The sequence below is a fragment of the Otolemur garnettii genome, unplaced genomic scaffold (genome assembly GCF_000181295.1).
Source record: "Otolemur garnettii isolate 467f Iridium unplaced genomic scaffold, OtoGar3 scaffold00019, whole genome shotgun sequence".
Classification (NCBI taxonomy): domain Eukaryota; kingdom Metazoa; phylum Chordata; class Mammalia; order Primates; family Galagidae; genus Otolemur; species Otolemur garnettii.
This window is the reverse complement of record NW_003852414.1, coordinates 1,953,254-1,978,798: the sequence shown is the minus strand read 5'-3', so window position 1 is coordinate 1,978,798 and position 25,545 is coordinate 1,953,254. Positions and strand designations below refer to the sequence as shown.

At 39.4% G+C, this 25,545-nt stretch overlaps 1 protein-coding gene and 1 non-coding gene across 3 annotated transcripts in view; both read right to left on the bottom strand.

The window, feature by feature from the left end:
- The window catches only part of CUL2 (cullin 2), a 99,752-nt gene that overhangs the window by 3,668 nt on the left and 70,539 nt on the right, over positions 1 to 25,545 (bottom strand). For both annotated transcript variants that reach the window (XM_003786712.2, XM_003786713.2), the window contains exons 10-18: positions 22,587 to 22,711; positions 20,824 to 20,931; positions 20,100 to 20,159; positions 18,895 to 19,023; positions 18,699 to 18,785; positions 17,411 to 17,563; positions 17,046 to 17,123; positions 9,941 to 10,007; positions 2,462 to 2,664 (exon numbers count right to left, since the gene is read on the bottom strand). In XM_003786712.2, the coding sequence (XP_003786760.1) occupies positions 2,462 to 2,664; positions 9,941 to 10,007; positions 17,046 to 17,123; positions 17,411 to 17,563; positions 18,699 to 18,785; positions 18,895 to 19,023; positions 20,100 to 20,159; positions 20,824 to 20,931; positions 22,587 to 22,711 (1,010 nt within the window). The remainder of the gene's footprint in view (positions 1 to 2,461; positions 2,665 to 9,940; positions 10,008 to 17,045; positions 17,124 to 17,410; positions 17,564 to 18,698; positions 18,786 to 18,894; positions 19,024 to 20,099; positions 20,160 to 20,823; positions 20,932 to 22,586; positions 22,712 to 25,545) is intronic.
- Positions 13,720 to 13,852, bottom strand: LOC111724160. Its single transcript, XR_002772502.1, has one exon. It is a non-coding gene; the product is annotated as a small nucleolar RNA SNORA9 (small nucleolar RNA).

Genomic DNA, 25,545 nt, shown 5'->3' with positions numbered 1-25,545 from the left:
ACCTATAATCCCAGCACTTTGGGAGGCCAAGGTGGGTGGATTGCGTGAGTTCATGAGTTTGAGACCAGCCTGAGCAAAAGCAAGACTCATTCTCTAAAAACAGCCAGGTGTTGTGGCAGGCGCCTGTAGACCCAGCTACTTGGGAGGCTGACGCAAGAGGTTCGCTTGAGCCCAAGTGTTTGAGGTTGCTGTGAGCTATGACTCCACGGTACTACGCGGGGTCACAAAGTGAGACTCTGTCTCAAAGAAACAAAAAAGAATAATGAAACAACTATCTTTTTCAAATTCTGCAAGAACAAGACAGCATTTATGAATAACCTGACTGCAAAAGAAGGCTATGTCACTAGGAGCACACAAGTGCCAATTCTCTGAGACCTGGGGGACAGTGACAGGGTTTACCCTACCATCCCTGTTTTATTCATTCACTTAGAAGCAGTGGCCTTATCTCGGGGGAATGTGGTTAAGCCAATTTTTAGAAGCAAAACTTGTGTTTCAGGTGTAATAGAGAGTCAGTCACATCCTACAGAGGAATTTCTTTGGCAGTTAGATCCTTGGCAGATGGACTCATTCTCAATAATAACCTGGGAAATTCTGCCATGACTAAAATTTAAAGTGCAAACAAAGAATCTATATTTATTTTGTAAGTTTCCAGGCAGCAAAAATAGCATGCTTAAAAACCAACTTTTAAAGCATCAATTGCTTGAAATTTTAAAATCCTAATTAAATTAAGCTTACTTAAAAATCTTAATGAACATTAAGAAATTTTAATATTCTATTATAATTCAGAACCAGAAAAATTAATCACTTCTAAAAACTATGAAAACATTGGTGTGAACTTGAGAATAAGTCATTTATAACTGTTCCATTATAGACTGTAAAATGTCATCGCAATCTTAGGAACGTCAGCAAAGTGAACTAATGAGAGAAATAAGGTACAGGTTATTAAGTTCACCAACATGAAAATGAAACATAAGAATTTTTTCTTTAAAGCACAATAATTTGAAGCAGGGGACTTAACCCACATCTGTGGTTTTTTTAACCATTTAAACATCTAGGATATACTATAACAACACAACAGTAAAAACTTGTTATTACAAAAAAAGTCATAAACAAAAAGCAGCACTGGGAGGCTGAGACGGGAAAACTGCCTGAGTGCAGGATCAGCCTGAGCAAGAGAGAGACCCCATCTCTAAAACAGCCAACATTATAGTGGACGCCTGTAGTCCCAGTTACTTGGGAGGCTGAGGCAAGAGGATCACTTGTGCCTAAGAGTTTGAGGTTGCTGTGAGCTACAGATGGAATGGGATTCTACTGAGGGTGACAGAGTGAGACTCTGTCTCAAAAAAAAAAAAAAATCCAAAAAAGAAAGAAAAGAAAAAGAAGCAATATACTATTGGTTTGTTATTCCTGTGATGGATATTAAAAATATATTGTGGTCAACTGAATGTGGACATCAAGGTACCCAAGAGCACTTGGAATGGAGGTACACTTGTTAATATCAGTACAAAGAGATACCAACAAGCTACCATTCCCTATTACAAAACCAAGGAATTAAACTAACTGAACATATTTTTTAAAAACCAGAAAGATTTACGATGGGCTACAGGGTAAAAAACAGTTCTGATCAATTAATCAGAATCTTGTAGATGACAATTCTTCTCTTTTCTTTTTGAGACAGTCTTACTATGTCGCTCTCAGGAGAGTGCCGTGGCATCACAGCTCACAGCAACCTCAAACTTTTGGGCTTAAGTGATTCTCTTGCCTCAGCCTCCCAAATAGCTGGGACTACAGGCGCCCACCACAACACCCAGCTGTTTTTTAGAGACAGGGTCTCAGTCTTGCTCAGGCTGGTCTCGAACTTGTGAGCTCATGCAATCCACCCGCCTCAGCCTCCCAAGTGCTGGGATTACAGGCATGAGCCATCACACCCGGCCTAGATGACAATTCCTTTTTTTTTTTTTTTAAGAGACAGAGTCTCACTTTGTTGCCCTCAGTAGAGTGCTGTGGTGTCACAGCTCACAGCAACCCCTAGCTCTTGGGCTTAGGTGATTCTCTTGCCTCAGCCTCTTGAGTAGCTGGGAGTACAGGCACCCACCACAATGCCCAGCTATTTTTTTGTTGCAGTTTGGCCAGGGCCAGGTTTGAACCCACCACCCTCAGTATATGGGGCCAGCGACTAAGCCATAGGCGCCGCCCAGGTGGCAATTCTTTATAGTAAGCTGTCAACAGTACAGGGCAAGTAAAATCAAACCATAAAGGGTACACAGGCACCAATTTAGATGGCATTCTCTGTGATGCCTCAAGTTGACCAAGGTAAGGAGCTTGCAGGAATGTAGCTGACTAAAGTATTTTCCAAAGCACAAAGAGTACTGACAATTATAGCCTTACTCTTCAAACTGTAAACATCCTGTGAAAAGCTTTAATGTTGGTAATGCTTAAACTGCTTGGAGTTAGCACATACCTTTTCTGAATCATGGTTAATCATTTTCACATCAAGCAATGATTTGATTGTTTTTGTCAGTTCCTTTTCATTCATCTGAGTGCTGTCTTGAAGCTCTTTATAGCTGACAATTTCACTGTTGTTAAAGGCAAGAAGGACTGCCATTTGGTATGTTGTGACCATGGCTACATATGGTTTGCCCAAATAGTTCATTTTAACTTCACCTATAATTCAAATAAAAATTGCGATCATTCAAAGACACATTTCAAAATTACTTGTGTCAGCTTGGCACTGTGGCTCACACCTGTAATCTTAGCACTTTGGGAGGCCAGGGCAGGATTATCGCTTGAGGCCAGGAGTTCAAGACCAGCCAGGGCAACATAAACCTACGGAGACCCCATCTCTACAAAAAAATAAGAAAAATTAGATGGGCGAGGTGGTGCATGCCTGTAGTCCCAGCTACTCGGGAGGTTCAGGTGGGAGGATTGCTTGAGCTCAGGAGTTGGAGATAACAGTAAATAAAATGTGGTCAAACCACTGTACCCCAGCCTGGGCAACAGACCAAGACTCTGTCCCTTTAAAAAAAAAAAAAAAGAAGAAGAAGGGGAAGAAGAAGACTAGCTAGTTTGGTATTATGCCTTTTTTGTGCTACTTTTCAATACATCAACCAGGGAATGGGGCACAGCGACCTTTCCACTTCTTTTAGCACCATCTCTTACGAGTCAGCTCCTGCTGCAAAGACTAGGGGACAGGTGGGTGGGAAGGAAGCTCCAAACCTACACGATTCATTTAATTATTGCCGTGTAATCAGAGAAGAAAAATGACAAAAGAGTGGCCATTTAACCTGCAGAATAGGTTGACAAATGCTAAGACCAAAACGATCTGATACCTGTGTACTTTCAAAAAATAAGTCAACCATGAGGCCAGGTGTGGGAGCTCACCTGTAATCCTAGCACTCTGGGAGGTCAAGTCAGGTGGATCGCCTGAGCTCAAGAGTTTAAGACCAGCCTGAATAAAAAGCGAGACCCCTCGTATCTACCAAAAATAAAAAACTAGCTGGGTGTGGTGGCGGGTGCCTGTAGCCCCACCTACTCCAGAGGCTGAGGTAAGAGGATTGCTTAAGCCGAAGAGCTGGAGGTTGCTGTGAACCATGCAGTTCCATAGCACTCTAACCCAGGATGACAGAATGAGACTTTTTGTCTCAAAAACAAAACAAAACAAACAAACAAACAAAAATAAATGAAAATAAGTCAACCATAATTCACATGGCATTCACAACTATAAGAAATAATGAGTGGGCAGAATTCTCACAAGAGTTTCATCCAAGTCACTACCCCGTGTTGTCTGCTGATAATGTTGAAGGCATGATAGAATATCACCATTTTGCAACAATGATAAAAGACCTGATTCTGGCAAGGGTCAAGAGGATACTAAAACCATTAGTTAAGGCTGTGTCTGGGTGTTCCTATGTGACATGAGTATCACCACACAGACTGCCTGCTAACTGAAAGCGGGAAAGACACCTTTACAATGGGGACATCTGGTGGTTACTACCTTAAGCAAGTGACCAAATTCAGCATCGCTAATAGTGAGACAAGCTGACGTTTATCACGCCTTCTGATGTAATGCACTATGTACGAAGCACACAGGACCACCAAAGACGTGTTCTTGCCAATAATAACGAATCAGAATGTAATCAAACCTACTTTAGACCTAACCTCTACTGTACAGAACGTACTGGGAATAGAAGACGAATTTTAAAAATCACAACTAAAGAATCTGACTAACCCTGAAGAGTGGATAACTGACTGGTCTGGTCTGTTCAAAACAGTATGCCCGGCGTGGCACCTGTAGCTCAGCAGATAGGGCACCAGACACATACACTGGAGCTGGCGGGTTCAAACCCAGCCTGGGCCTGTCAAACAACAGTGACAACTACAACCAAAAAAATAGCTGGGCATTGTGGCTGGTGCCTGTGGTCCCAGATACTTGGGAGGCTGAGGCAAGAGGATCATTTAAGCCCAAGAGTTTGAGGTTGCTGTGAGTGACATAGTGAGACTCTGTCTAAAAAGAAAAAAGAAAAAACAGTATGCCTAAGAAATCTGGGGGTAGGGAGTAGGAGAGGACACGGGGAGACTTAACAGCCAAATGGAATCAGTGCCTTTGATTGCATTAGAACAAGCATCACTTTGAGGGCAATCAGGACAATTACAAATATGGACTGGAGGTGAGATATTACTAAGATGTTAGATAACATTAAGGATGTTAGATAATATTTTTAGCTGTTGAAATATGAAAGCAGCAATGAAAGAATTCAGTCACTGATAAAATCACTATCTTTCAAGGTATGTGCAAAAATATGGTGTGATTTTCAGTTTGGCAAATGATAGGAAAAACCAAATTCACAGAAGGACCCACAGTTCCCACAGCGCTAATCTGATCTATATTATGTGTTATCTGGCAGTGTTATCGCCCTTGGAGCTCATCCTTTCTCACCTTATCTTTCAACACTTGACTCGGCATTTCTGCAACTTCTTGGTGTGCCACAAATACAACTCATTCATAACGGAATGGCTTCCATTCTAATACCTGGAGAGATCTCTTCATCAAGTATCTATCTGCTTTTATCAAACTGTTCCCACGTATAATTCTTTTTTTTTTTTTAAGACAGAGCCTCAGGCTATCCCCCTGGGTAGAGTGCCTTAGCATCACAGCTCACAGCAACCTCCAACTCCTGGGCTCAAGGGAGTTCCCTGCCTCCGCCTCCCAAGTAGCTAGGACCACAGGCGCCCGCCACAACACCCAGCTATTTTTTTTGGTTGCAGCTGTCATTATTGTTTTGGTGGGTCCGGGCTGGATTCGAACCTGTCACCTTAGGTGTATGTGGCTGGTGCCTTAGCCACTTGAGCCACAGGCACCGAGCCCCCACGTAGAATTCTATCCAAAGCTCTTGTCATTAATCTGGCAGAATTTTCAGCATTTTTCTTACTATCTGTCACATCTGATATCATAGATTGCTTCTCAAAATTCTGACCTCCGTTGGCAATATACTTTCAATGCTCTTCTTTGCCTAGCTTGGCTAAGTGCTATTTGTTCTTGAAAACCAAGTTTAGATGTCATCCAGAAGCCTGCCCTTGCCAATGCATGTTTGCCATGACCATTCCACGTAACACTAAATACCCTGACTGGCCTGTCTATCCCACGAGTTTGAAACACTGTGCTGTAACCACAGACGTGTCTGTTTTCCTACTGAAACTGCTTCCAGCAGGAGCTTGCTGAGGGCTGACGCTCTGTATTTTATCTCTGTTCACTTGGCATTTAGATATACTTGGAACACAGAAGATGTTCTCTGACTTAATCAATGAATATAACAAAGGTAAAGGTGAGTGGACTGGCCGCAGTGGCCCACACTGGTAATCCCAGCACTCTGTCAGACCAAGAAGGGGGGGTTGGCTTGAGGCCAGGAGTTTGAGACCTGCCTAAGTAATATCCCCCCACCCCCAAACTCCACTCTATCAAAAAGGAAAAAAAAAAATCAGCCAGGTATGGTGATACTTAGAATCTAGCTACTCCAGAGAATGGGGCAGGAGGATGGCTTGAGCCTAGGAGTTGTAGGCTACAGCAAGCTCTGATCACACCACTGCACTCCAGACTGAGTCACAGAGTGAGACCCTGTCTCTAGGGGTAAAAAGAGAAGAAGAAAGAGGAAAATATATATGTAAGAAAGAGGAAAAAATATATGTATAAAGATAAGGAAATAAACTCAAAGAAATTAAGTAACTTGCATGAGGTTACATAGCTATTAAGTGATGAGTTAACAATTAACCCCAGGTCTTCTGAGTCTAAACTCCTCCAAATACTCCATTTGCAAACATCTTGGATTACAACTCAAAAATTAAACTGTTTCTTAGGTGTTCAATAACCTATGGATGTAGAAATGGATTAGGAGGGCGGCACCTGGGGCTCAGTGAGTAGGGCATCAGCCCCATAAACAGAAGGTGGCAGGTTCGAATCCAACCCCAGCCAAACTGCAACAAAAAAATAGCCAGGCAATCTGGCAGGTGCCTGTGCTCCCAGCTACTCAGAAGGCTGAGGCAAGAGAATCACCTAAGCCTAAGAGCTGGAGGTTGCCGTGAGCTCTGATGCTACAGCACTCTACTGAAGGCGACAAAGTGAGACTGTCTCTTAAAAAAAAGAAAAGGACTAAGAATGAGTTATTCTCATCATATGTTTACATACGATACTTGAAACAGAGCTGAGTAATTGGTCTAGGCTCCGAGAAAATGTTTTTACAAAGTCCCAAAGCCTTATGCCTGCCATATATGGGGACTCCAGAATAAGCATCTCAAACATGGATAGGGTCTGAGAATCTATTGTTAAATAAATGAAAAACAAAAATACTGACCAAAAGACACAAACTTCCCGTTAGCAGGACTGAGTTCTGGAGATCTTTGTTGTATAGCATGGAGACTACAGTTAATAATAATGGGCTCGGCGCCTATAGCTCAACCGGCTAAGGCGCCAGCCACGTTCACCTAAGGTGGCGGGTTCGAATCCCTAGCCCAGACCCGCCAAACAACAATGACGGCTGCAACCAAAAAATAGCCGGGCGTTGTGGCGGGGCGCCTGTGGTCCCAGCTACTTGGGAGGCGGAGGCAGGAGACTCACTTGAGCCCAGGAGTTGAAGGTTGCTGTGAGCTGTAATGCCACTGCACTCTACCCAGGGGGACAGCTTGAGGCTCTGTCTCCAAAAAAATAAATAAATAAATAAATAATAATGTATACTTGTAAATTGTTATCAGACTAAATCTTAAAGGTTTAAGATTTAAATCTTAAATGAAGGTTTTAACTAAAACACAAATGACTACAAAAAAGACCACCTATTCAGTAGTATGTTATCATTGATGGATATCAATGTCATTATACACTGTAAATACATAAAATATATAAATACATCAATATACACTGTAAATATATAATATTTGTACTTATCAATTATACCTTAATAAAATTGGGAAGGAATCCTAGCACTTTAAGAGGTTGAGGCAGGAAGATCCCTTTAGCTCAGGAGTTTTGAGACCAGCCTGAACAAGAGTGAGATCCCATCTATACTAAAAATAGAGAAACTATCAGGGCATTGTAGCGTGTGCCTCTAGTCCCAGCTACTCAGGAAGCTTAGGCAAGAGGATTACTTGAACCCAGGCATTTGAGGTTGCTGTGAGCAAGGCCACAGCACTCTAGTATGGGCAACAAGTGAGACTCCAAGTCCAATCCAAAAAAAAAAGCCACATACACCGAGGCTAGTGGGTTCAAACCTGGCCTCGGCCAGCTAAATAATAATGACATCTGCAACAAAAAATAGCTGGGCACTGTGGCGGGCATCTGTAGTCCCACCTACTTGGGAGGCTGATGCAAAAGAATCACTTAAGTCCAAGAGTTGGAGGTTGCTGTGAGCGGTGATACCACAGCAAAGGCAACATAGACTCTGTCTCAAAACAATAAATAAAATAAATAAAACTATGTAGATAAGTTCTATTTTTTTTTTTCTTTAGAGACAGTCTCACTTTATCGCCCTCAGTAGAGTGCCAAGGCATCATGGCAGGGCGCCGGCCACATACACCAAGAGCAGTATATGTGAATCCAGCCTACGCCTGCTAAACAACAATGACAACTCCAACCAAAATACAGCCAGCGTTGTGGCAGGTGCTTGTAATTCTAGCTACTTGGGCGGCTGAAGCAAGAGAATCGCTTAAACCCAAGAGTTTAAGGTTGCTGTGAGCTATGATGTCATGGCACTGTACCGAGGGAGACATAGTTAAGACTCTGTCTCAAAAAAAAAAAAAAAAAAGTGAGCCTCTCAGTAAAATTACTTGAGGAGATAGGCTGGTTATAACTAGGTAATAGAATAACCAAGAAATTTCAAACTCCCCAAGGCAGATACTCAGGGGAATTAAAAACAAATACAATTCAACTACATTAGCATGTATCAGTTTTCTTAAAAAACGTGTCGTCTAAAACACAATGTTTTTTCCCTCAAAATCAATTATATTTACTAAATGAGAATAGAAAAAAATCTCTACTATGTGTAAAATATTTACATTCTTAGGGGGCTAATAAATACATATGTGTAAAACAAAAGGTCAAATATTAAGCAAACACTTAGTAAACATCTCTTTATTTTACAAAATACTAAAAAATGTAAATGCCCAACTTGTTCAATAAAGATGAACTTGCACAAATAATGCAACATGTGTCACTCACATAATGAGCTATCACACTCCAAGCTGCAAATTAGTCAAATAAATGGCAAATTACTTAGATGAAATCTCTCTTTGGGTGAAGAGACAGAAAGAATTTCCTACTTCTTAGTACCATTTCTGAGATGATGATATATATGCCCTTTCCTTCTTGTACAAAGAAAAAGTGATATTTTTCAAAATAGAGTTTAGCAAAAAGAGAGAAAACGTGTTTGCTTTGTCTAACACCTTCAGGCGACTGTACACTGCCTACAATCCTGCAGGTTTTAACTCTAGTGCCAATCAGTAAGCCCCACTATTCCAGAAGCTGCAAAGGAAATGATCAGATTCTAACTAAAGCTTTTTTAAAACTATAAACTACTGGAAATTAATTAGGACTCTGTGGGAAAAGAATTTGCTAGTGCAGTTGTATAGTTTATTACAGCGTCATAAATTAAAAAATCAAACAGTCAAGTTTCCTTGTGCTGTCATAGTTAATGAAATTTCTAAGGATATCTAAGGTATAACTTAAGAGAATAGATTTTAGAAGTAGCTGACCTATCAGATCTGATTTTCTTTTCTTTCTTTTTTTTTTTTGAGACAGAGTCTTACTTTGTCACCCTTGATAGAGTGCTGTGGCGGCATAGCTCACAACTTCAAACTCTTGGGCTTAAGCAATTCTCTTGCCTCAGCCTCCCAAGTAGCTGGGACTACAGGCGCCTAGCACAAGAGACAAGGTCTCACTCTGGCTCCAAGTGGTCTTAAACCGTCAGCTCAGGCAATCCACCCGCCTCGGCCTCCCAAGTGCTGGGATTACAGGCGTGAGCCACCCCGCCCAGCCCTTAAATCTGAGTTTCTGAATAAACTTTCTGATATTCTTACGAAGTGGTTGGCTACAGAAATGTAATAAATCAGCAAATTTAGGACATTTCTTAAAAGCAGCATAATTAGGGCTCAACTACAATTTTAACTTTACCTTAGCATTGAAAACAATGTAACCTAAAATTTGTACTCTCATATTAATCTGAAATAATAATAAAAAAAGAATTAAGGAGAAAAAAAAAATCTACTTTTCAAAAGAAAAGCATAACTGTAAAACACAAAGTGTGTACCAGAACTTCGTCATTAGCTACTTTAGTGGTGGTGACCATAAAGGCAGATGGAGGAGAAAAGGTTAAAAACTATAATTAGACATCACTTTCTAAATAAGCATAATCGTGTTAGGTCACTGCCATTAAACAAGATACAATTAAATGCATTTTACCTGTACACAGATAATGTAACCATGTCAGTTTCCTTCCACTGAAATGCTGGCTGTAAAATAATTCAAACTGTAAAGAAAACAAAAACAAAAGCACCATTATTATCAGCTACTAACTTACCTAGCTATCACCATACTATAAAAGTAAAAAAATGTCCATTTTAGAAAAGACATTTTAGCCCATCTGGCAAATGTTCTTATTTTTCAAAGGAGAAAACACATCCATCTGTGTAGTGCTTGACCAAGATTATGCAAATACTATCCCACCTCTTTTAACAGGCAACCTGGCACACAGCTCTCTCTGCTTAACACAAAGTAGATGCACTTGGACTTTCTGTTTAAGTTCAGAAATGATCTCGTTAGTAATTCATTGTCATTTGTGAATAATATTAGTTTGGACTTTATGAATTTTACTTACTGACCGAAGACACCATCACATGTATTTCAACGTGAAAATATAAATCATACCTTCTAATCTGTTGATCAACATGAGTCTGACGAGTTTACAACTCATCCTAGTTTAGAACTCAACCTAGCTTCACTGATTATCAGTACAGGCACGAGATGGCCAAGGGGGAGTACCTCAAAGGTGACCTTAGTGCTATTCAGCAACGAGGTACACAGCCCTTTTCTAGGATGACTTCGTGAACTTAACTGTCTGACCTGGTACACCCTTTGCTGAAGTGAAGCCTGGTGAACATCTGTGTGGTTGCCTATAAAGCAGTACGTGTGATTTATTCCCACATTCAGGCAAACACTAATACAAAGACTCAGGGGATGTTTTCATTGGCTATTCTTTTGTTGATAATGTGGTGAATCATGAAATTTAACATTCTATTAATGTAGCCAGGAAATTTAAAAAACTCCTTCCCTGGATTGAAGGTGTAATTATAGGATATTAATCCAAAAATGTAGAGTTCAGGGCTAGACACTGTAGCTGACCCCTGTAATCCTAGCACTCTAAAGATTGCCTGAGCTCAGTTCCAGACCAGTCTGAGTAAGAGTGAAACCCCATTGAAAAACATAGCCAGGCATTGAGGTGGGTGCCTGTAGTCCCAGCTACTTGGGAGGCAAGAATATTGCTTGAGCCCAGAGTTTGAGGTCGGTATGAGTTATGACACCACAGCACTCTCCTGAGGATGACAAAGTAAGACTCTGTCTCAAAAAAAAAAAAAAAAAGAAAAGAAAAGAAAAATACAGAGTTCGTTTTTTTTGAGAGCTAGGACATTATATAATCTGGGGGAAATGACATGGAAAAGCAAAAAAGAGGGTAAAGGGAATACCTACTGTTTAACTTTGACTTTATATGTAAATAAAACATGTACACACTAATATTCTGAAATAAAAATGTGAAAAAGATAAAAATTCAACTTTTTTATAAAACAAAAAAATAAACAACTACTTGAAGCCACAGTTGAGAACTGTAGATATACTTTTAGCAGAGCAGTTCTCAACCTGTGGGTTGAGACCCAAAGGAACTGTATTAAAGGGCCACGGCATTAGGAAGCTTGAGAACCATATCATGATGTGCCATATGTACCATACCTAAATCTTTTTCTGTTGCCCTAGGTAGAGTGCTATGGCGTCACAGCTCACAGCAACCTCCAGCTCTTGGGCTTATTAGGTGATTCTCTTGCCTCAGTCTCCTGAGTAGCTGGGACTACAGGCGCCCGCCACAACGCCTGGCTATTTTTTAGTTGCAGTTGTCGTTGTTTAGAAGGCCGGTGCCCCACTCTCTGAACTACAGGCACTGAGCCTAAAACTTTCATTTGTATATCCAACTTTACCTTTAGCACTTTCAAAAAGAAGTCTATATAGTGCAATCAGCAACAGTTATCAGCTGGACTATGTCCACTCCTTCCAAGAAAAGTTTACAGCTCTAGCCAAGAGAATCGGTGAATTCTTTCAGCAGTTTATTCTAAGTTTGCCTAGGTCTGGGAAGCAAACATTTGTTGAGCAAATTTCCCTCCAGGAGTGCAGCAGCCTTCTCTCCCAGAATATCCACCAGCCCCTGGACCTGATGAACAGGAACTGAGTAGCACCTGGAATATTTAAGATCATCCGTCTGGGTCTAATCCAGACAAACAGCAACTCAAAATAGCTCATTCAACTAATTAGTAACCTTGTACGGTATCCATAAAATTCAGTTCTTACTATACAACTCATAATTTATCTATAAAACACAATGCATTTGTGGGCAAAAGGAAACTGAAACATTCTCAAAATAAGCTCAAGTTTTAAAATGCTCTTTATGTTTTTTATAACTAATTTAAGTGAAAAACTAACATTAAGATGTGCATTCCAACCTCTTAAAAAATGTTTTACTTCATTAGCAGTACTATTCAGTGAAGTTTTATTGATGATATCAATATGTCCTAAGAAACTGTTTCATCTTTAAATTTTATTTTTCCATCTTTAAATTTAAAATCTGATTACCAAGACTCAAGAACAAAATTCAATTCCAAATGGATTGTAAATTCATCTGGTATTATAAAGACCAGGTAGAAAACCTTGCTCAATTGTATCATTAAAATAATTGTATTATCAAAGTCTATTAGTAAGAAATACATGTTGACTAAACTTCTCAATTTATAGCAATAGGATAAAAGATAGTACTTTTCTTTTCTTTTCCCTTTATTTTTTTGAGATGGAGTCTCACTTTGACCCACCAGGTAGTGTGCAAGGGTGTCATAGCTCACAGCAACCTCAAACTCCAGGGCTCAAGCGATCCTCTAGCCTCGGCCTGCTGAGTAGCTGGGACGACAGGCACCTGCCATAACACCTGGCTATTTTTTAGAGACGAGGGTCGGTCTTGCTCAGGCTGGTCTTAAACTCCTGAGTTCAGGCAATCCACCTGCCTCAGCTTCCCAGAGTGCTAGGATTACAGGCATGAGCCACCAAGCCTGGGCCAAGGACAGCTTTTTTCATATACTATGTTAGGGCCTCAATTAGATCTCAAAGAGTCTTAAAAATTAAAATTGGCTATTCAATGAGTTTATTTACCTCTAATAGACAGCTGCATTAATATATACTACTTGAGATCTTTGTTTAATATTATTCAGGTTTTTGGACTAGGTAAAAAATAAATATAATTAAGATTTATTGGTTTACAGTGCAAAGTAAGTTACCTTTTTTTAAAATTGAAAAACTGAATTTGATTTTATTTATTGGAGAGAAAGAGTTTTCACTCTGAGGTGTTAGCCTACCTCACAGCAACTTCAAACTGCTGGGCTCAAGCGATCCTCCTGCTTCACCCTCCCAAGTAGCTGGGACTACAGGCACCTGCCACAATGCTCAGCTAATTTTTTCTTTTTAGTAGAGATGAGGTCTTGCTCTTGCTCAGGCTGGTCTTGAATGCCTGAAATCAGGCAATTCTCCTGCATCAGCCTCCCAAGAGTGCTAGGCACCAGGCCCAGCCAAAACTGTCTCTTTTGGTAGAGACAGAGTTTCACTATATCACCCTGGTGAGAGTGCCATGGGGTCACACCACTCATACCAACCTCCAACTCCTGGGCATAGGTGATTCTCTTGCCTCAGCCAAGTCCCAAGTAGCTGGGACTATAAGTGCCCACAACATCCAGCTATTTTGTTTGTTGCAGTTTGGCCAGAGCCAGGTTTGAACCTGCCACCCTGGGTATATGGGGCCGGAGCCCTACCCACTGAGCCACAGGCACCGCCCGCCAAAACTGAATTTTAAATGTAATCTATGCCAAGGGGCTGCCACATTACACAGTGTACATCTATACAATGTCCAGTATACCAGATCCAGAAGGGATCAAGTTGATTGTCTGAAATTTCTATAACCTTGCTCTGGATGGAGCAGGGCAAGGCCTCAAACCATTTCAGAGCTGTTCTCGCAAGCACTGTAGGAATGCACAGGGTCACCACAGACCCAAGCACGCTGGAGGCTTGCTATACATCACCTTTAATTGCAGCTTTGTTTCCATAGTTTTGAGATATGTGTAAAATAGAAATAACATTTGAAAAACAGTTATGTTTACATCTTAATCATGTCAAAAACATAAATCATCACTAAGATGAATTAATTTAATATGAGAAACGTACACTACTTTTTTTTTTTAAGAGACAGAGTCTCATTTTGTCACCCCTGGTAGAATGCTGTGGCGTCACAGCTCACAACAACCTCCAACTCTTGGGCTTAGGCAATTCTCTTGCCTTAGCCTCCCAAATAGCTGGGTCTACAGGCACCCACCACAGTGCCTGGCTATTTTTTGTTGCAGTTTGGCCGGGGCCAGGTTCGAACCCGCCACCCTCGGTATATGGGGCCGGCGCCCTACTCGCTGAGCCACAGGTGCCACCCGAGAAATGTAAACTATTAAATATAGAAGTAGATTTCAATCTTATGTAATTGAAAATTTGCATTAACTGGGGGGGAAAAAATAAAGGATAAACTCCCTCTACTGGTAATTTGAGAAAATCCTAAAGGAGAGAACAACATTCTTAGAATTATATAGTCAGAAAGAAATCAAATTGTGGAAAATGACTATTTCAAGGACAGAGGAAAGTAAAACAAAGTTAAAAGGAAAACTATTTCTGTCAGCTTCCACCTTCTCCCTTAAATTCAATTGGAGAAGCAAGGTTGTAAGAAGTAAGTTTTAAGACTGACCAAAGAGAGGGGTCAATTGTCTTTCTCTTGCCCGGACACAGACACATCAATACACTTTACCTGCCCACCCCAGGCAGGTAAAGTATTGCCCCCAGCCTGCAGCTGTTCTTTCTGCAAAATGTATAGTAAGCTGAGATCCTGCTCAACCCAGCCAGTGAACGCTTGCAGGAATGCTCCTCTTCCTACAGCTTCTACAAGGGTGTTATAATCTCTTTTCAAAGAAGATGTAAAAAGTCCTAAAATGAGACTCCATTCTAAACGTCTACTTATGCTTATGTTCCCAAAATCCACTTGACTAATTATGCTCCTGCACTCTTACCACCACACTACAGCCACTGCCATTATTCTCACTACTTCTCCTATCAGCTACCATTTATTTAGTACTTACTGTATACTAGGTTAAATACTTCAAATGGATTATTTCATTTCACCCTCATATCAATCCTCAGGGTAGCGCAATTATCAGTTAATAGAATCTTAAAGTTATTTGCTCCAGCTCAAACAATAACAAATGGCATAGGAAATTTTGTTTACGAAACCAAAGCTTATGATTCTGGAGCTGCACTGTGTTTTGCTTATGATATTTTAAAAGAAACAAAAAGATCGTATTATAATGCAAACCTACTAAAATCGGCATACTGAACTCTAGAGGGAGCCACACTAATAAGCCAACAAGACATTCTGTATCTGGCTAATTAGTACTAATGCACAGACTAAAAATGAGCAATGGATAACAATCGCTTCTCAAAAGACATGTTATTTATTTCCTTGAAAAAACATAAGCAACACACCATTGTCTAAGAAACAATATATGTGCTTTTCAACAAAAGAATCCTTTGTGTTAAATCTGTAATATCGCTGCGGTACGCCTATTAAAAATGACACAAACTAGCCCTTGCCAAAATCCCTAGGAAACAGCACAATGGAATAACATTTTCCCTTTAAATACCATAGACATGTGCATAATTCACTAGTTCACAAACTCAGGTTTTGAAACTCAGGTTATGACCCAAAGAGGAACTACTAAAGGATAAGTTTTCTCTTACAAAAAAAACACCCTGCCACCCAAATGTCTATCTAGTCGAGAAATAAGAAGGCCTTTTGGTGTTAGAAAATCAAAAGGAACCAATTTCATAAAAAATGAAAAAACAGCCACTCAAAAACATATACACAGATACACACAGCAGCCTTGTTCATATACCAAAAAAGTGGGAACAACCCAAATGTCCATCAAATGATGAGTGGACTTAAAAAAAAACAAAACAGTGGTCTATCCATACAAGAGAGTGGTATTTGGCAATAAAAAGGAATGAACTACTGATTCATTCCCCACCATGGAATAATCTTCACAACATTATGGCAAACGAGTGAAGTTAGTCAAACAAGACGACAGGAGGTATGATTCCATTTATCTGAGATGTGCAGAACTGGCCATAGAGACAGAAAATAGCCTGAGTGGGGAGGGGGAAGCAGAAAGAAGGATAATGGGGAATAATTACTAATAGAGAGTTTCTTTGGGGGTGATGAAAATGTTCTAAAATTGTGGTGATGGTTGTTAAAATATTAAAAACTACTGAAACTGTATATTTGAAATGGGTGAAATGTATGGCATATGTATCTTATTATCTCAATAAAATTGCTCTTAAAAAGAGACATTTTCATTGTGCCTTTAAAAGCTTTTTGGTAAGCAGTCTACAGTTTCTACTCAGTCGCACTTTAAAGCAATTTCCACTTGAATTTTCCAGCTTCAATCCATTTTTTCTGTAATATTTCCTAGTCTGCATAGACGGACGAAAACCACAGCACAGAAACAAAAATACTATTAAGAGATAAATGGGTATAAAAATGGCTCAAAATTCAAATGGAAACCTGGAAAATGACTTTTTTAAATGTTAGGTTCAAAGTTTTCTAATATCAATCTTTATGTAACTAAAAACTGCTTAAGAGCAGATAATAGACTTTCTAAGAGGAAGGGACATGCTTTGACAAAGAACTCTATGCCATCCTTACTAGTTTTCGTCTTAATATTAGTAACTACAGTCATTTATATTCTTCCTAAAGGGTAGACTAACTCTAATTTGTGACTCTATTTTCATGTAGGAACCCTTAAGACTTTGGAAAAATCGGCTTGGCACCTGTGACTGTAGCAGCTAAGGCACTAGCCACATACACCTGAGTTGGCAGGTTCGAATCCAGCCCCTGCCCACCAAAACAACAATGATGACTGCAACCAAAATATAGCTGGGCGCTGTGGCAGGCACCTGTAGTCCCAGCTCCTTGGGAGGCGGAGGCAGGAGAATTGCTTGAGCTCAGGAGTTGGAGGTTGCTGTGAGCTGTGATACCACAGCACTCTACCCAGGGTGACAGCTTGAGGCTCTGTCTCAAAAAAAAAAAAAACTTTGGAAAAATATTTAATGTGAGATAATATGGAGAGGCCTATTAAAATTCCTAAGTCTTCTAATACATTTCCTGCAAACATACCATCTGTACACTTTTCTCTAATTCCTGGGGAATCGCAAATGTGGATGAAGGAGCCTGAGTTAGAGGCCATGCACCAGCCTAGAAGGAAAAAAGTAAAATAAAAAGTTAAAGAGGTCTACATCTAACCAGGAGTAAATATACGATTTAATAAACTAGAACACCTCCCCCCACCCCCCAAAATGCTGCTAAAACCCCTGAGCATCACTACTGTGGCACATTTCATATTCTAAATCAACATGACATGTGATTCCGGAAACCACAGTCCACTGCGTGAAACAAATGTAATTAGGCTTCCCTGTTTGAATCCTTTTTGTATCAAAGTACTAAAACCAAGTAAAGGCCCACAGTAAAACATATATTCATACCTGTAGAACATATATTTGAAAACTAATTCCCAAATCTATTACTGTGTCTTGATTTTTGATAAAATTGTTGAACTTATTGTTGAGATCAGCACTGACGCTCATATCTGTATACATCCGATGTAGCTTGCTGGTAAACTCATAACCACAGGCTTGCTATACAAAAAGAAGAAAAGGTTTTAAAAACCTATGAATTAAAAAGAAAAATAATAAGCTAAATTGATTAATAAAAATGTGCTTCTATCGCTAGGTCTTTGGTCCGAGGTCCTTGCATGTATGTTTACATCCAAGGCCTATAATATTCATAATTCAAAGTACCTATTCAAAATCATTTAAAGATTCCTTTCTTTTGAAGGCTGATTAAATTAGTGAATAAAAACACCTATTTAAACAATAAACCTGCCTTTAAAATATCTATATATCTTAAGCCAACACTGCAAGACGCTCCACTACTACACATAAGATACATTAAAATTTATTTATTCATTTGAAGAGATAAGGTTTCACTATGTTGCCTAGGCTGGAGTGCAGTGGCTACTCAAAGGCATGATCAGAGCTTCAACCTCCTGGGCTCAAGCAATCCTCCTGCTACAACCCCTTGAGTAGCTGGGACTATAGGTACATGCCACCATACACGGCTTTTATCTACTATCTGTAGATAGTAACAACTATATATGAAAGATTACTTAGAACACTCCAGCCAGTAGCCAATTAAAAAGGTGGCACGTAGGGTTATTTTTAATACCATCTACTGAGGGATGAAGAAGTCTATTTCTTTGAAATTATTCCAAACTGTTATTACTGGGTCAGAAAAATCTGAATCTCTAAACCTGGGATATAAAAAACTTTGTGTTCTGTTAACATGCTTTCTAAACATTAAAAGATCAGTTATGTTTTTGGTAGGTTTAAAAAGAAACACGTTATATTCAATGTCTTCTATACAATGACATTTTCAACTGCTGAATTAATTCAGGATAACAAGTATCAGTGTGTCAGCTGAAATGATGTGAAAAAAACAAAATTCAGCTATGTGCCAAAACTTGTACTGAACAGAATATTTTAGGTATATTCATTTATAAGCAATACTAGTCTTTTTTAAATCAAAACTGATATCCTGTGAATACTGCCACATCAATATGTATTTTTCCTTTTAATATAGCATTTACATATCTCACTGTATGGATACACACCATTATACATCTAACGGATCCTGCTGATGAATTATTTCCTATTATTATATACATGGACATCCTTATGTGATGGTCCTTACCAGACCCAAGACTTCCATTACCTTTAGTTTATTGATCATGGCTTCTTCAGAATCCATAGACATAGATAACCCATGAATTAGACGTTTTGCCAGCATTCTTGCGTAGAACTACATTGAAATAAATGTTTAAGATTACTTCCTTTTCTAGTGATGTAAAGTTCAAAAAGCAGTCAAAGTTTACTAAAATACAAATGAAACGTTTCTATTCACAACTCACCTTTTGAAAAACATCTTTATCATCAATATATTTGAAAACAGTGATGAAGCTTGTGAGTTTGTCTTCCACTTCATTCTCCGTCATCCCTTTTGCTGATTTCTTTAGTAAGTTGTCACAGTACTTAGCAAGCTCAAATAAAAAGTGACAATACATCTTAAAAAAGGCCCTTCCATACATATTGTGCCTCCGAAGAAGGCAAACCAGCAATACAAAATAACATCCATAGGCAGAGTTTTGCTATCCTAAAGCTTACTTTATTATTTATTTACTTTTTTAAGAAATGGGATCTTGCTGTGCTGTCCAGGCTGGAGGGTAGTAGCCTTTCACAGGCAGCATCAGGTGCACTACAGCCTCAAACTCCTGGCCTCAAGAGATCTCCTGCCTCAGTCTTCTGAATAGCTGGACTACAGCCACACACCAAAATCATGAAAATAAACTATCTAATTTAAAACATATGTCGTTAAGATAAATTTTAAAAAATCAAACTAGAAATAAGTCAAGAATGCAATCAACACCCACTGACCAATAAAGCACTGCTGTCTGTAATATAAATTTCTACAAGAACACTTAGGTGAGTTTTGAGTAGTTCTGTAATTTTTGACACTGAATAAGTACCTTTCTTAATTTTATAAAAACCTTACAGTTTCCTTCAAAGGTTACCAAAACTTTATCATCAGATTTTCTTTAGATTTCAGATATAACAACATTTTCATGAAATGTAATGCAAACTATTATAAAGGGAAATATTTTCTCTTTCAGTTATTCTTAAGAAAAGCCACATATATCCGCTTGGTGCCCATAGCACAGAGGTTACAGCACTGACCACATATACCATGGCTGGCAGGTTCAAACCCAGCCCAAGCCAGCTAAAGAACAATGACAACTCCAACAACAAAATAATAGCCAGGCGTTGTGGAAGGCGCCTATAGTCCCAGCTACTTGGGAGGCTGAGGCAAGAGTATAGCTTAAGCTCAAGAGTTTGAGGTTGCTGTGAGCTATGATGCCACAGCACTCTACCAGGGGTAACATAGTGAGACTCTGTCTCAAAAAAAAAAAAGAAAGAAAAAAAAGCCACATATAAATGCTGAATTATATAAGATATAGAAATAATAATTTTTTTCCTATTTTTTAGAAAAATGCTACAAAAAACAAGTTAATTTGACGTTCTCCTTGGTTTTCACTTTCTCAGTAGCCATCAAACTTACCAGTTCAGGTGCTTTGCAAACAGACTTGGGTTCTCTGTAATTTACAACTGATGTAAGGGCCTAAATAGAAAATAGGCCAGTGATTAGCTACCAGCAGTACAGCAAAAATAAAGCTGGTGTATTATAATCATCTATAACCTGTACATCTAAAATGACCACCCCACCCAAAACGCAGGGTGCAGTGTTAGTTTAATAGTGCTATCATATCTAACAAAAGGCAGACATCTCTAACTTTATTCTTAACTATAGAACAACTATATATCCCGTCCTATTGCAAGATACTCTTTATAACTCATTACTAAAATTTTAACACAGATAAAATAACTCTACTTTTTCAAAATAACCTTGTAAGCAACTTTCCTTTGAAGAATACAAAAATTCAGAAGTTTATAAAATATATTACTTTTACTTTCAAATATTATAGCCTAAGTATTACATTCAAAGAAAAAAATTAGTTCTAAAAATATTAAAATGTATGGCCAAAAGATACAAGTTTATTAACAATTCCCCTTACATAGCATAATCACTATTTAAAAGTTGTGTTGTTTCTACTTGACTTTTGCATTTAAATTAGTTACTTAGCAGGAGGAAGGAAGACAAAGAGTTACTTAACGTTAATCTCTATGTTTAGATCAAAAATTTCATACTTAAAAGCCTAACCCTGAAACTGGCTAAAGAATGAGAACGAGAATTTTATGTACATATACATGTATTTGTAAATTACCTTATCCAGTGCACTCATAAAGTGCTGATCACCATTCAAAACAGTGTTAATAAGTTGAACAAATTTACCATGTACTTCCAAAACTGATTCCACAAATAGAGTTGGCATCTGCAAACATGGAATATAAAACTGTATTTTATAAATACAATAAATATAAAATTGTATTTTAAGACGTTCAGGAATAAAATTTGGCTTATTAAAACTTGTTAAAATAGTGAAGTCTTCCCCCAAATTATGTTTTATACATTAACGCTCCTCAGAAAATGGTTTTACCTAAGATAGTCTTAAAAACCTACAACTTTGATGTTGACACGAGTCTATCATTCAACAGCAGGGCTGTCTCGTATCGCTGGCTGAAGAACCCGCTTATTGACTGTGCTGTTAAACACCCTTCTCTCTTGCACTGGGATACCTTATCTTTAGGATAACAAGACACGATTTCTGAACTACCAGGCCCGTCACTTTCGTAAAGAATCATATAAACACAGAGTACCTGCAGAGTCACTAATGGCTGACAGAGCAAGAATTAAAAAGCCACTTTCTGTGAAAACAGAGGCCCCTGGAACTGGGTGGCAATACCATCCCCACATCTCAGGGGAAAGAAATACCTACTAATGCAGAAGTGAGTTTTTCCTCTTTATGGAGGTAACTGTGAAGAAATCAGCACCTCAGACTTAAGCATGTCAGTGAGATGTACTTGAGTTCACTACAAATGCATTTACTTATATTTCTGCCTCCCAGCCTTGACACCCACCTCTGTGCTTCCAAGCCCACTTCATACCCTGAATCTGTAAATCAAGTGATATAAACTAATGTGTCTAATAAATACGAGTGAAAAAAATAAATACTATGAACTAAGAGTTCTACAAAAATGGAAAACGTATGCATTATGCATACGAAAACACATGCAAATAGACAAATCTACAATTCCGGTAATCAGCATTTAATAAATGCTCTTGACTAACGGGATCTACACAGAGTACTACGCTGCAGATAAAGAGCAAAGAGTTCTTCCTACGAAGGAGCCTGTAACATTTCATACTATGTCTCTCTTATTCATCGACCATCACCAGGAACAACAAGGAAACAGGTACCACAACACCTGATGAGAGGAACACGCTTTAGTAAGAAAGGCAACTAGGAAAAGCAACCTCTTGTAAACAGGGACCTGCCCGCCTTGGCAAAGGACTTGGCAGAAAGACGGGTGGTAGAGACGTGAGTGCCTCTGGGTACTTGGGGCAGCCAGTGTATGTTTATGGAAGACTATTTTAACCTAAATTTGCTTCATGGACAACCGAATGCAGGGAACATGTAAAGAAAGCAATTGCTGCCCTGTCACTACAACTATGTATCAATGCCAATGACACGGAAACACAATTATCTAGAAACAATATTTTCCTGTGAGAAGTTAGCAACTGTTAAAATGAACACATTAAGATGCCAAAAGACAGTCTATCTCATTCAATGGTTTTCATGTGGTAATTCCAAAATGAGTCCAAGAAATTCTAGGCTTAAAACATTTAAATAAAGATACTCCATTTAGGTTGCTGTGAGCTGCTGACATCACAGCACTCTACCTACTCAGGCCCAAAGTGAGACTCTGTCTCAATACAAAACAAACAAACAAACAAACAAAAGACACTCCATTTATTGGCATGGCAAGACTTTTCCCTTTTATCTTTGAAAAGATGGTAAAGACAAAAGAAAAACTCCATGACAAATCCGATTAAGAGAAACATTTCCCAGTCCCTTACATGACTCACATTTTCCTGAGTAAGGTTACTGGTTGCTCTAAGGCCCTCATCATGGATATGGTTTTGCAGCTCCTGAATCATATGAGGTAAACCAGTGGACACAGCACGGAGTAAGACATACATATTTGCCATGTCTAAGGGGAAAAAGAAATGATGATTAAATTCCCAAATACTGTTAAATTAGAAATATATAGTTCAAAATGCAGAAGTCCAAAAGAGTACGCAGAGAAAAGTCACCCCACAGCCATCTCCCACCCACCCTGTCCCCTTTCCCACAAGAACGAAATGTTGTCATTATTTAATATCTTTATGAAGATGTCATGTACATTCAAGCAAACACACATGTTCTGCCCTTTTATATAATGTAGCATATTTGATCTATTATTTGCAGGTATAGAACACATTTTAACACCAAGGTCTTTTTTTTTTTTTCTTTTTTAAACTCTTTTTTTTTTTGGCCAGGGGCCGGGTTTGAACTCACCACCTCTGGTATATGGGGCCCGTGACTTACCCCTTTGAGCCACAGGCACCGCCCCCAACACAGAGGTCTTTTAATATTAGTATGTAAAGTGTTTCCACATATTTTACAACTGCACCATAATCCATGATATGGATAAATTACAATTATTTAAAAATTGTGGAAATTTAGGTGGTTTCCAATCTTTTGGCATTACAAATAATGTTGCAATTAATAATCTGGTATATGGCTCGGCGGCTGGGGAGCCAGCCAAATACACCGGAACTGACAGGCTTGAACCCAGCCTGGGCCTGCCAAACAATGACAATCACAACAAAACAATAGCAGATAAATCAGCACCTGTTGTTCAGTGGTTACAGAGCCAGCCACATACACTAAGGCTGGCGGGTTCAAATCCCACCCGGGCCTACTAACAATGACAACTGCAACAACAAAAAAATAGCCCAGCATTGGCAGGTGCCTATAGTCCCGGCTTCTTGAGAGGCTGAGGCAAGAGAATCACTTGAGCCCAAGAGTTTGAGGTTGCTGTGAGCTGTGATGCCACGGTACTGTACCCAGGGTGACAAAGTAAAACTCTGTCTCAAAAAAAAAAAAAACACAATAATCTAGTATATGGACAAGAATATATGTAGCATTAAGTCACCTAAAGGTGGGACTGTCATGTTAAAGCTTAATAGATCCTTCTAAATAGACCTCCCAATTGTGGGGAGTTCCCTTGACAGTGAGAGGTAAAACATGATGTCTCAGTATCGTGGGTTTTAAACTTCTTACTGGTATAATGCAGATACAGAAAAGTATACAAACCACAAGTGAACAACACACCCATGAAATTACACCCAGGGTTGGGCAGTACCTGTGGCTCAGTGAGTAGGGCACTGGCCCCATATACCAAGGGTGGCGGGTATGAACCCGGCCCCGGCCAAACTGCAACCAAAAAAAGCAAATAGCTGGGCATTGTGGCAGGTGCTTGTAGTCTTAGCTACTTGGGAGACTGAGGCAAAAGAATTGCCTAAGCCCATTAAGTTGGAGGTTGCTGTGAGCTTTGATGCCACAGCACTCTACTGAAGGTGATAAAGTGAGACTCTGTCTCTTAAAAATAAATAAATAAAAGAAAGAAAGAAATTACACCCAGGATAAGAAATTAGTCATTACCTATACCCAGAAGTCCCCTCCATGCCTCCTCCCAATCTCCACTCCTCTGCAAAGGTAACTGCTGTCACGACTGCTCAACCACAGATAAGGGCAAACCATGTTTAACAGTGGAATCATAATTTGTTCATGTCTGATTTTTTTTCTAATATAACATTTATAAGGACCATCTATCTTGTCTTATGTAGCTTTAATTTGTTAATTTCCACTCCTCTAAAAAATTCCACTGTATAAAAACACTGTACTTTATCCATTCTGTTATTGGACATTTGAGCTGTTTCAGTTTGGAGGTATCACAAGTAACGTAGCTATGAACACTGTTGTATATCTTTTTGACCATGTGTGCATATGTGTGTGTGTGGGGGGGGTTATATGCTCAGAATTGCTGGATCATAAAATAAGTGTCTTCAAAATGACTGCACCAATTTATACTCTCACTCTAGAATTTCACAAGCTCCTGCTACTCCACACGCTCCATCACTTGACCATTTGGACAGCATCTACTCTGCAGAACCCATTCAAGTTTCTTGACCATTTTATATTTTGGATGTAAATATTTTTCAATATTGCAAGTGCATCGCCCTATAACTGTTTTTGATGATCTTTTAATGACCCAAAGTTTATTTTATCATAGCCCACTAGATGAATCTTTCCTTTGTGTTTAGTGCTTTTGTATCCTATCTAAAATATCTTTCCTGGGCGGTGCCTGTGGCTCAGTGGGTAGGGCACCAGCCTCATATACCAAGGGCAGCGGGTTTGAACCTGGCCCCGGCCAAACTGCAACAAAAAAACAGCCAGGCGTTGCAGCGGGTAACTGTAGTCCCAGCTACTTAGTTGGGAGGCTGAGGCAAGAGAATGGCTTAAGCCCAGGAGTCAGCCCTCCTCACACACTGCTCTGCAGCACCACCTCAGATCAAGTGTCTACACACGCTCTCTATTTAACTGCATTGGTCTGTTTATCCTTGTACCAGTGCCTCAACATCTTAATCACTGTGGGTTTAAAATAAGCCTTGCTATCCTATAAAGACAGTCTTGGCCATTCTTTGTTCAAGTGTTTAACTTTTATGCTGGGTGTGGTGGTTCACGCCTGTATCCCTAACACTCTGGGATGCTGAGGCGGGGAGAATGCCTAAGCTTAGGAGCTCCAGACTAGCCTGAGTAAGAGTAAGACCCTGTCTCTACTAAAAAATAGAAAAACTAGCCACACCTTGTGGTGGGCACCCGTACTCCCAGCTACTCAGAAGGCTGAGGCAGGAGAATCACTTGAGTCCAGGAGTTTGAGGTTGCTGAGAGCTCTGACACCACTCTACCTAGAGTGACAAAGTAAGAATCTGTCTCACA